The 12,439-nt window shown below is 42.9% G+C and overlaps 1 protein-coding gene across 3 annotated transcripts in view; it reads right to left on the bottom strand.

The window, feature by feature from the left end:
* Window positions 1–10,996, bottom strand: part of LOC126268074 (potassium voltage-gated channel protein Shaker) — a 1,571,080-nt gene extending 1,560,084 nt beyond the window's left edge. Inside the window, exon 1 of one of the 3 annotated variants that reach the window (XM_049973531.1) lies at window positions 10,856–10,996. In XM_049973531.1, the coding sequence (XP_049829488.1) occupies window positions 10,856–10,881 (26 nt within the window). In that variant the 5' untranslated portion in view covers window positions 10,882–10,996. The remainder of the gene's footprint in view (window positions 1–10,855) is intronic. The other 2 variants (XM_049973530.1, XM_049973532.1) reach the window with 2 other exon arrangements.
* Window positions 10,997–12,439: the final 1,443 nt, after the last annotated feature.

The raw sequence follows: 12,439 nt of genomic DNA, 5'->3' as shown, positions 1-12,439 counted from the left end.
AATCTTGGTACATCAGGATTCAAACCTGCTACAGTTTATTTCACAACTCGATGCCTCCACCACCTACGCTACGTTGCAGTTTTGCAATTTATGACCTTGTATTCTATGTTACACTCTTCTGAAGACTTTAATCGCCACTAAGTTATTAATTAGCATTTATTTATAAGAAATCCTACCATGAACGACATATTTTGGGGTTGTAGAAAAATATCCGCTACCATACACAATAAAAGGTTGTTTATTCGTCACACGACCGGTTTCGGGCTTGCGCCCATCTTCAGGCCCGAAACCGATCGTGTGAGGAATAAACAACCTTTTATTGTGACGTAGAGGTTATTTATCTACAACCCCATAAAGAAACAGTCACGGAGTTCGAAAGCATCCACTATGGATCAAATTCACTTAACGACATAATTTGTATAAACTTCATTGTGACGTCTCCTTAAAAAGGCGTACTTTAATAACAATCTGGTTATAAAAAGATAGTAAATACGAAAATTTTTTAATCATCAATAAGAAATTTCTCGCCGGCCGGTGTGGCTGAGCGGTTTTAGGCGCTACAGTCTGGAACCGAGCGCCCGCTACTGCCTCGGGAATGGATGTGTGTGATGTCCTTAGGTTAGTTAGGTTTAAGTAGTTCTGGGTTCTAGGGGACTGATGTCCATAGATGTTAAGTCCCATAGTGCTCAGAGTCATTTGAACCATTTTTGAACCAAATTTGAGCTGTACCTGAAAACGACCGTATTAACGGTACGTTGTCTCGAGTGTTCTGCTTGTGACGTAGCGATTATTCACGCTTGTTATTGGTTCCACTTTACTTGGCATGTTGCCGAAATATCACAGAACTTATTTTGTGTTTCACATGACGAACTGGCTCCTCAATAGTAGGTGGTGACGTCACAAATCTCGTAAAGCTCCACGTCAAGATTAGCTAACTCGTCCATGTAAGAGTGCTAGTGCCGTAGCAGTAGAGGCGGAGTAAACAAAAATGAAGGTAATTAGACGGATGATGTGAACGAGGGAGAGCTACGTGTTCAGTGCAACTAGCGGCACACGGTGCTGTGGCGCGGGAGTAGAGGTGGCGTGATTAGGGGTGCTGGGTGTTTGGGGTGGGCGCGGTGCGGCGCGGTGTGGCGTGGTCTGCCGTGGCGTTACTTAGCATCGACCCGCTTCCTGCCGCGACTTCCGGCGCGTCGCCGTGCCGCCGGCCGACGCCTGCTGCCGACGTCTCCGACTCGACGCTCCACCCCGCTTACGCCGCTCGCCGAGCGCTCTATCCCGGCTAACACGCAGTTTCACTTTCGTACTCCTGCAGTAGCGTGTTATTTTCCGCGCGTGATATATGGCCAAATGCATTTCCTGCAAGTATTTGTACGCCGGTAAGCAACGCATTACTCTTCACGATACGACTGTGGAATGCGTACTTCCGATATAGCCATCTGGTTTAACGGCGCACATTACGATTTAATTTCCTACCGGACTCGGGAGGAAGTGAATATACACCCGCTTTGGTATTACAATCTGCTTTGCCAGTATAATTCTGAAGTATCCCGTTACGTTCCACGTGCTACTGCGCACTAGCTGCTACAGAGATTTGGACAGCGTGGTTCCAAATTACCCGATAGAGTGATTCATTATCTCCTTTTGTCTTCTTGGAAGAACAGTCACAGGAAACTGTTCACGCTGCAGTAGCTGGAATGAAATTTTCACTCTACATCGGAGTGTGCGCTGATATGAAACTTCATGGCTGATTAAAACTGTGTGCTGGACCGAGACTCGAACTCGGGACCTTTCCCTTTCGCGGGCAAGTGCTCTCTGCAGAAGTAAAGCTGTGAGGACGGGGCGTGAGTCGTGCTTGGGTAGCTCAGCCGGTAGAGCACTTGCCCGCGAAAGGCAAAGGTCCCGAGTTCGAGTCTCGGTCCGGCACATAGTTTTAATCTGCCAAGAAGTTTCAGTTCCGTAGCTGTTTACAATCAGACAGCAGTCATCATAACGTTGTCTATAAGCACATGCAGGAAACGATGATGTAATGTTTGCCTTGTGTTGTAAACATCTCTGATCAGACAGTCTAAATGCAAATGGTGAAAGAAGATTCCCGTTGCGTTGTTAACAAACAAAAATGTTCAAATGTGTGTGAAATCTTATGGGACTTAACTGCTAAGGTCATCAGTCCCTAAGCTTACACACTACTTAAGCTAAATTATCCTAAGGACAAACATATCCACCCATGCCCGAGGGAGGACTCGAACCTCCGCCGGGACCTACCGCACAATCCATGACTGCAGCGCCTGAGACCGCTCGGTTAATCCCGTGCGGAGCGTTGTTATCATACAAGGTGTCGAACGAAATGTGTTACCACTTTGTTTTCGAATATTAACTTTATTGTCAATACAATCTGAAAGGAACATATACTACAATGGACAGCCGTCCATGAAGATTTGTTCTAACTCAGCACATGCTCAATATGTCCACCATTTCGGTTCCTAACTTCCTTCAAACAAACACTGAAGTTAATGATTACCCTACGGCACATGTCTTCCGTAATTTCACTGCAAGCTTGAAGAATAAGTCTTCTGAGCTCAATTAAATCACGTGGACGTTTCGGAAAAATTTTTTCCTTTAGGTACACCCAAAGAAAAAAGTCACATGGATTGAGGTCTGGACTATTGGGGGGCCAATTTTGTCCGTCACTGAAGAGACCTGGAAACCCGAGTGAAATGATCCTCATGTCGAAATGCTCGTGTAAAAACTCCAACACAGAGTTTGCAGTATGTGGCCTTGCTCCATCTTCAATGAACCATTGCGTGTTGAAGAGCGAGTCAGTAGCAAGAAGCTGTGGAATGAAGCTATTGCGAAGCATGCTCAAATAACGCTCGCTGTTCACAGTTTCTTCAAAGAAAAAGGGTCTAATAAGTCCGTGACTGGAAATTGCTGCCCACGCTGTAATCCTTGGAGCATAATGTTGTCATTCATGAAGCACTTGTGGGTTTTCAGTGGCCCAAAAGCGTACATTTTTTGTTAACCACACCGTCTAACTGAAAATGCGCCTCATCCGAAAACCAAACGTTGTTGAGAGTTTCTTCCCTATCCTCCGCCACTGAGCAAACAATAGTCTCTGCTGCTTGTGTTCTTCAGTGAGCTTATGTGCAAAGATCGTCTTGTATGGGTACATATGGAGGTCACTTTTAATAATCCGTTGAACGGAGCGTCTGGATATTCGCAGTTGCACTGCTGCCTTTCTACACGATTTCCCGGGACTTCTCTGTACAGCAACTCGACCGCTTCAATATTCTCCGGCGAACAAACAGGCTTAGGACGAGGTCGCTTCGCTTCCAATACTGTTCCTTCCTGTGCAAATTTATCGTACAACCTGTAGATGATCTTCTTGCCTGGGACCCATCGTGTGTTAAACTGTTGTCGAAAACACCTCTGAGTCACAACAAGGCTTTTCGTTTCATGAAAAAGTAACACAATTGCCGATCGTTGCCGTGTCGTCAGTCTCCCATTGTCAGCCATTGGTGCTTACTAGTCTCCTAGCGGCAGTATCGTGAATTACTCGTCATTTCGTAATTCATTTGTTTTTCCAAACTCTGCTGGTATTGCTGTAGAGATCCCAGTGGGATATCTAATGTGCGTCGTAAATTGTGAAAGAAACAATTGGTAACACATTTCGTGCGCCACCCTGTATATCATTAGAATGTCTAAAAGCTCATGCTACCAACAGTGATGTAAGGCTTGTGTTGTGTTGGAAACAGGTATTACCATACTATATAAATGGACTGCATAAATACACATGCGGCTAATTGTGACATGGCTTCGCGAAGTGGGCGTGCGGTTTGAGGCGCCGTGTCACGGATTGCGCGGCCCCTCCCGCCGGAGGTTTGAGTCCTCCCTCGGGCATGGGTGTGTGTGTGTTGTTCTTAGCATAAGTTAGTTTAAATAGTGTGTAAGTCTAGCGACCGATTACCTCAGCAGTTTGAACCCTTAGGGATTCACACAAATTTGAAAATTTTTGAATTGTGACACGAGGTTTCCGTTTTGTTGTCAACATGTGTCATTCAAGTGTCGAAGTGTTGCAAATGGTGAAATAAGGTTGCGTTGTAGACATCAGACGCTAGACTACTCACGGTGCAAAGAGTGATGCAAGTTTTCTGTTGTGCTGTCAAGAAATGTCTTCCGATTTTCTAAATGCTCGTTCTGAAAACAGACACGTATAGTCTCTGCTGTGTTATCGACATACATCGTCCAACAGTCTAAATGCACGTGCTACAAACGGTGACAAAGTTTCCTTTGTGTAGTCAACATGGAACACCAGACTGTCTAAATACATCGAACAATGACGTAAAGTTTCTGTTGTGTTGTCAACTTACATCCTCCGACAGTTTAAATGCGCGTGCTGCGGACGATGACATAAAGTTTGCATTGTGTTGTCAACATGTAGCATCAGACTATCTAAATGTATATGCTGCAAACAGTGACATAAGGCTTCCATTATATTTCTACATACATCCTAGGCTGTCTAAAAGAGCATGCTGCGAACGGTGACATACATACATATATGTTTATAAGGCAGCAGAAACATTCTGTCACCGTTTGTAGCACGTGAATTTAGACGGGTGATGATCAATAACTGCTTGACACTGGTAATATCATTTTTAAATTTTTCGTGATTGTTGCCGCAAGGAGACCAAAATAGTTGAGTAAACGATCATAACTGACCACTGACAATATGTAATTTTTTTCTGAATTTTAATTCACTTGCTTGTTTCATAAATTTTGTCCGTTTTGATGTACTGTCTCACTTAAACATTTAATCGAAATACCTTGTGTGTGTGTGTGTGTGTGTGTGTGTGTGTGTGTGTGTGTGTGTGTGTGTGTGTGTGTGTGTGTGTGTGTGTGTCGCTATTAAGCTTGCGTAAACTTATCTGCTGCAAGTCAAATGATATAGAGCGGGACAGCTAATACAGATATCACTCTCTGTTAATCGTTCAGTCCACGAATGCCGCTCAAGTCGTTTAAGGTTTTTCACGTCACTATAGTGTAGGGTGATGTTTTAAGAGTATGTTCTAGACAACGCAGCTGCGATTTGGAAATGTCTGTTAGATCGTAAGGGTTGTTAATATGGATGCCACAATGAAGCTGTTTCTCTAGTGGCTCGGCTGATGCGAGGTTTCGTTAAACGTTAGAACCGTATGTCCGATCGGTACTCGGATCCAAACTTGGGAAAGTAGAACGGAAAAGGTATTCACACCTGGTATCTATGAGGCGAGCTGTGAAGTGTGCTTAGAAGAATATTGATCTTGAAAGTCCAAGCCGCAAACTCACAATGTATTATGACCGTTAATGATTATTCTGTAGCTAATTCCTACGTGGCAATGATGAACTTATTAAAGTAGACATTTTCTCTAACGTGCATGAAAATTTTATAACTCGGAGAATTTTGAATTTGTTAACAGAAGCTACGAAAAATCAACATATAATCATCTAAGACACACTACCTCGTTTCCAATGCAGATATGTTTAACTTAGGTGTGCCGTGGTTGGGTATGATGATAAAGTATGATGTAAAGCGTAGATGTTAATCTATCGCCTAGAAAAATTTGAAAATCGTACGATAAGTTTCACAGTTTGAAATTTAGTATTGTTACTCACAGTTGTTGTGTTTCCAGGGTATCTGATTTTTTAACCTCTGTTTATCAGTACTATGGAGTGAATATCTGCACTGATTATAAGTGCTCTTGTATTACTATATATTCAATTGAGTGAAAAATTTTTCCTCTGCTATATCATCATCTTAGTATTAATCATCCAAGCCAAAGCTGAAAAAATACCTATTTAAATGAAGGTAATGAAGTCAAGTGGACTTGAAGCGGGCCTCTCAGACACACTTCGCTGAAGTGGAAGAGATGTATGTATCCAGTACTCTTACTAGAAATTCAGCTGAAAGAAAGCTACCGTTCATCTTTAAAATAAAAGTATTTCTACAGCAGTATAATTCTACACTCTCCACATTTGATCCTTGAAGTCAATCAAAAATTCTAAACTGAAACTGGAAATGCTAAGCCTTCACAGTGAGTGAATATCGCTGATTTATTCTCGGTTTCTCCGTTATCAGTTGGTAGTAAATTCAGAAGTTTGTTGAATGAGATAATCATCATCCCACAACGTCAAGATACAACAGAGGAGCATAAAGGAGAAACCGGCAAGTGGTGTGAAATAGATAACTACGTACATACCAAAACTGCCCAAAAGAGGAACAAAACAGGTTACACAGAGAATGTCATTTACTGTCAAAAAAGGAAATTTTAATTTGTCACATTCGCGACCTATTTAACAGACAGTTTCACATGTCTCATTGAATGCACTTGCGAAATCGTACGACACAGATTATTTTATGGTGGAGCAAAAGTCCGCAGAATAGATAATAAAGTCTGAACAAGACGAATTCAAGCACAGGTTTACCAATTTCTAGTGAAGTATATGTTAATACATATGAGCATAGTGTAATAAAGTTTCTTCCACTCGAGTAGAAAAATATTCACACTGACAGACTATCAATGGATTTATATTTTTGAATAGAGGAAATTCACTCAGAACTCTAGTGTTGATGTTTTAGTCATATCTTTTCGATCTTACATTTAAATATTACATATTTTCAAAATTTGGTTGCTTATACGTGTGCTCACACAAATTATAGATTCGGTCACTACGTACGTGGGAACAAATATTTGACATGCAGGACATGATATTGTGAGCGTAAGTTCCAGCATATATGCTATGATGTAGTTAGTGGTGATAGAAGCAAGGTATTAACTACATGATGTTGTTTGAAGGACGAATTATTCAATCCTTGCTTCGTAACAGACCAAATTTTATTCTTTACTTTTAAAACCATCACATCTTTAGAGACTCGAATGAGAAATACTTTTCAAGTTAATATTTATGTAATCACCATATATACATATTGTGTTGTCAACCGTAGGATACTATCATTCCACCAACAGCTAGCGTAACGTACAATTGAATCTCTCAGTCATTTGTGATAAGACGTGTGTTTCTGACAGATTTACCATTATTCTAGACCGGATAAACACTTACCAGCACAATTATTAGAATGAATTCCAAGTAATCTACTGCAGTATTAGCAGTTGGCAGAATTAGTCTATTCTTTCTTTTCCTTCCAAATTTTCTTTGATATTCTCATTTTCACTTCTGACATTAAAACATGTTTGTTTCCAGAGACACTGATAATCCTGCCTAGAAGAATATCCTATACTAATCAAGCTGATAGTTTGTAGCAGAAAGTGTAGATAGTTTCTAAAATTGATCGCTAAAACCAGACGAAGCTAGTAACAGGAAGTCCCAGGACTCTGAAAAGCAGGAAGGTCGCCATCTCTTTTTTACTAACAGCGGCGTTGCTGACTTCATTGGAACCGTGGTTAGCCACTAACCTACATAGTTAGAGAACATTTGCCGCCTGTGTTGTCTGGTGCATACTTTATGTACTGACACACTGCTTGACTTCCAAAGTTATTCTGTTTCGTTCTAGCTATGCATTCGTTACGTGGTGGAAGAAAAAATATGTTTATGGTAAAGGAGAGGCAGTCGTGGCGCTCCGCATCAGACCAGTAGACGGCTGATGAGGGAAAAGAAGAAAGAAAATTTGTTGGTTAATGTCCAGTAAAATTACTTATATTTTCTGACGCTATGAGAGGGATAGTGAAATTAACACTTTATGAAACGTTTAGTACTACTCCTTTACTGTCGTTAGATATAAAGAAGACCTAAAATATTTACTATCTTTGTTCCGTTAAATTCTTAAATTCTCTTGTCTGTTGGCTAGACACAAGGGGAGAAATCTTCTAGCATATTATCACTTGCAAAAAGACTTTAGAAACATATTGCAATGTTAACACTATTTTGTATATTATTTGGTTTTATCATGTTCCTGACAGCATTTTTCACTTTGTGCATCACGACTCACGTTAATTAAAGCAACTGTTAACTGTGTCATTATGGGATATTTTTACTTGAGTGTGTAGGTGTTCATGCAATTAAAAGAGAATTTAACACATTTACTGTATCTGAAATTTATTAGGTATCAACAACTCTCTATATTTACAATAAACGCTTGATTTGCCACACACCTATGACATATTTCAGTTATTAAGGACAAAGTACCCATTAAAGTAACAATGGTTAGTTTGCCTTTTCTGATAATTAGCTTCTTGGTGTGATTGTTTTTGAAACTACTTGTGATTAAGTACATTGATCAGGGTGAACGAACAGATAAACGTGCTAATTTTCATATTCTGAACATGCCTGAAAAACACGAATCAGAAGTAAAGACAAGTTGGATTCGTTAAAAGCGAATTTACGAATGGTCACTATAAGCAGTATTAGATCACAATTAAAACATTTTTTGATTATTATTATGACAGTTGGATGGTGAACATAACCTCACAGAATCCCAACAAGTCGGCTAACGTAAGTACAGAGACTAAGCGTGCATAAATGGAACTGATCCTAAAACATTTTCATGCTCATACGAAGTACAGATGATATAAAATGTTTGAGAATTCTATATGCTTAAAATGCACTAGTTAGCATAACAAACATATACAATAACTGTCTAATTTAGTGCTCTATATATGGACATTTCACAAAAACGAGCTCATCTTTGGTAGTTCTTTATCCAAAATTCCGAAAGGGTAGTACAAGCGGTTGCGGCTGATTTTCGATTGGGTTACATGTTGAGATGAGACATGTTGTACAATGCGCTTCATATTGTAATTAAATTTTGGAAATGCACAGATACTAGCAGTGACACGTTAAGCTGTGTGACTAACTTCTAGTAAAAGGAAGCTTACTAGGAGGTATCATAAGACGGGGCAATAAGTTGCCAATATTTGTCAATTAGGCGACTAATATCATGTAGAGACACAGCTTTCAATGAACCTGTTTGTCTGCTGCTCACTACAGCACAAATGACGCAAGCAATCATTACCAGTGTAAAGCTTTAAAAGTAGGACCGTGTGAAAGATGAATGAAAGAGCGGTCTTCTCGTTAACAAGCAATCATTTCCCATTTTCGGCGACAGAACAGTTTGTGATGTGAATAGGAGGCAATTACGTGGCGAACAGCGAGTATTTGTTGAAGGGTAATTGGCGAGAGTCACACCTACGAGCTTTCTCGTCACCGCTGGCGGTACCTGTGCGCGGTCGAACAATGCGCGGGAAGGTTTAAAGTTCGCTTATTTGAGGCACGTGGTCACTGTGACCTGTTGGAGGGGCGCCAGTCCCGTCTCAGCATTACAAATTGTGGCCTACAGTACTGTTGATGTTTATGGTGGTTCTTCTGGTGCTAGGAAGTTTATCAGAGGTTTGAAGGTCCAATTGTATGGTAACAGAAAATACGACAGATAATTTCTCTGGAGAACCCCTATAAAACAACGGATAGGTCTATGGGCTAATGCTAAGGGATTGTAGAAGGAATCGTGAAATCGAAAAATTACAATCGTAGTTGATCCTTTTTTTAGGATCTAGGTTTCCAGCCCACTGTCTGGTATAACCGACAAAGATATTGTGGGTAAGAGTACGAGCATGAAGGGCAAAGAATTTACAGTTATGCAATAAACTGATCACTATTACTAAAAATGCACAATAATACATTCACAAACTTTGTCAAACTAGACAATGGGCTGCGGACCCGAAATCAGTGTAGCTAAAAATAAATAGATGGCTAAAAACTGTTTTCTTTTTTTAACTTAATGCTATACGAAGTAGCCATAGTGAAATCAAAACAAATTACGAATTCTTTTTTATTGATATTTTACTACTTGACCGTAGTTTCCTACAACTCTCTATCTTTTACAGGAAGCACTGTTGTAGTCTTAATTTCCAGAGTGTGCAATTTTCATCGTTTAGTTTATAGTTCCCCACACACTAACGACACAATGGAAACCTGATAGAGTCGAAAACCCGACGTCCACTTTACTACGGAGCGAGGAGTGAGTCGTTTCAGCAAATATACCAGTTAGTGAGAATGTTGCGTGTAGGAACCGTCGGCATTAGCGCAAGTAGCCAGCCGTTAAATGACGGAGATGATAATGATACCAGACGATTTCATAAATCACTAAGTTACCTTGCGCAAACATTTTCTGAAGCTAGCTACGAAGTCGGGGGCACAAAACAGCCAAATACTTGCATGCATAACACATTACACTACTTCAAAACAAACATTTACAACTAAGTTTAACGGCAGGAACCTTTATTAAAGTGACGACTTTACACTTTCACATAGCGATACACAACTCAGGGTAAATTCGCACAGGAGGAGTCACGTGAGCTGGACTCGAGTTCGTCTGCCACGCAGACCCTCGACGCACTGTGTGGTGTCGCGGCCGGCACACAACACTACAGCGCAAGCGAGGCACACAGAAAGCCGGGGCGGCGTGGGTGGCCGGGAGGAGGGCGCTCAAGCGGAGGCGGCTGAAGCGGCAACACCTGCTGCTGGCCGGGGCACCTCCGGTGGTGGCAGCGGCCTACTCACCCGCTGGCCACCAGTATCATCTGCATACTGCATGGTCCGCGGCGGCCCGGCGCTGACGCTACGCGGCGCGCTTCTCCGCCGGACAGATGCCGCCGCCTCCGCCGCCGCCGCCGAAGCTAGCGCCCCCCTTTTCTGGCCGCGGCCCCCCCACTCGCCCCCCGCCCCCCTCTTCCGGAGACTCGCCAACCTCCCCCGCAGAACGGCGCGTCCACGTTTACAGTCGCGCCGGAGTGTCTGCGCCGTGCCCCCCTTCCGGCGTCAGCAGCGAGCGGGAGGAGGAGCAGGAGGAGGAGGAGGTACTCACCCTCCGGCCACCAGTATCATCTGCATGTCGCATGCCAGCGGCCAGCGGCGCGGTGTTTACCGGCTGACGTCAGGCGGCACGTGGCCGGCCGCGGGCGCCGCCGCCGCTCGTCGCCGTCAGGGTGGGCCCACTCGCGCCGCCGCCGCCGGGGGAGCCGGCGCGCTCCGGCCGCGCCGGTATCGACGAGTCGCTCGGCAACGCCCGGTTCCGCTCGGCCGCGTCCGTCGCCCGTCGGTGCGGAGCCGAGCGCTCCCGAGCGCGGAGCCGCCGGCTCCAGCGTCTACGCGCGCACTCAGCTTACCGCCAATTTCGTAATCTCGCCTGCTCCAAACTAATTTCATTATCCGACTCCACTCCATGTACTCTTGAAATTGTGACTAGTTTCGATTAAATCGTAACATCTTGAGATCCGAAAAAGTCGCCTACAACGGCAAACCTTCAAATTCATCACTAAATGTGCGCGCAAATTCATAAAGCGCTAACGTCTTTTCCGATACACTCACTAGTCGGGTGCGAGCATTTAAAATTGTTTAGTCACTTAAAGACAAATATTGACAACTTGTTACTGCGTTTTCGTACATTCTACTACAATTCATATTACATCACACAGCTTAATATCTCTCTTTTTAAGGGTCCACAACTCCGATATTAAGGGCAATGTGCGAGGTGTGTGACATACAGGATGTCCGAAAAGTCTTTCCCTGATTACATAAATTGAAAACTCAGGCTAGAAGTAAGATACAAATATGAAACTGGTGTCTAATTGTTTACAAACTATCAAAGTTTTTTTCACACATTAGTAAATTTACACATGAGCATCCTTGGTTGCATGTAGCACATCTAGGTGATATTCAATTTTCGTACACACATTAGCCAACATCACTGGAGGGATCGATTCAACGACTGTGGTTATACGTTGCCGCAGTGTTTCAAGATCTGGTACACGAGTTCGGTAGACCTCGTCCTCGACATAAACCCATAAAAAGCAGTCTAATGGGGTTATGTCAGGAGAGCGTGGAAGCCAAACCGTTGGCTCATCACGACCAATCCATCGCCCAGGAAAGGTCATACCGAGATAGGCATGGACGTCCAAACCCCAATGAGGCGGTGCACTGTCTTGCTGAAACAAGACATCGGGGTGATACCGAAGCAGCTTAGGAACATCATACAGTTGAAATATGTCCAGATACACTGCAGATGTGATGGTAGCCTCAGCGAAGAAGAATGGCCCGATAGTTCGATCGTGCAATAGCGTGCACCAAACAACAACATTGGACTGCCTCTGGAGCACTTCATGACCTCGCCAGGGGGTTGTGAACCCCAAATGCGCACATTATGGCGACTCACTACTCCCCTGACAAAAAAGGTGGCTTCATCTGAAAAGTCAATTCGTCTGAGATAACCATCATCGTCCTCAATACGTGATAGCATTTCGACCGCAAAGTCATATCGACGTGTACTGTCATTGGGCAACAGTGGAAATGGAAGTTTACTGATATGTGAAAAAACTTTGATAGCTTATAAACAATTACACACCAGTTTCATATTTGTAGCCTGAGTTATCAATTCATGTAATCAGGGAAA

This window comes from Schistocerca gregaria, chromosome 4 (genome assembly GCF_023897955.1).
Source record: "Schistocerca gregaria isolate iqSchGreg1 chromosome 4, iqSchGreg1.2, whole genome shotgun sequence".
Lineage (NCBI taxonomy): Eukaryota > Metazoa > Arthropoda > Insecta > Orthoptera > Acrididae > Schistocerca > Schistocerca gregaria.
This window is presented reverse-complemented; position numbering and strand designations above follow the sequence as displayed.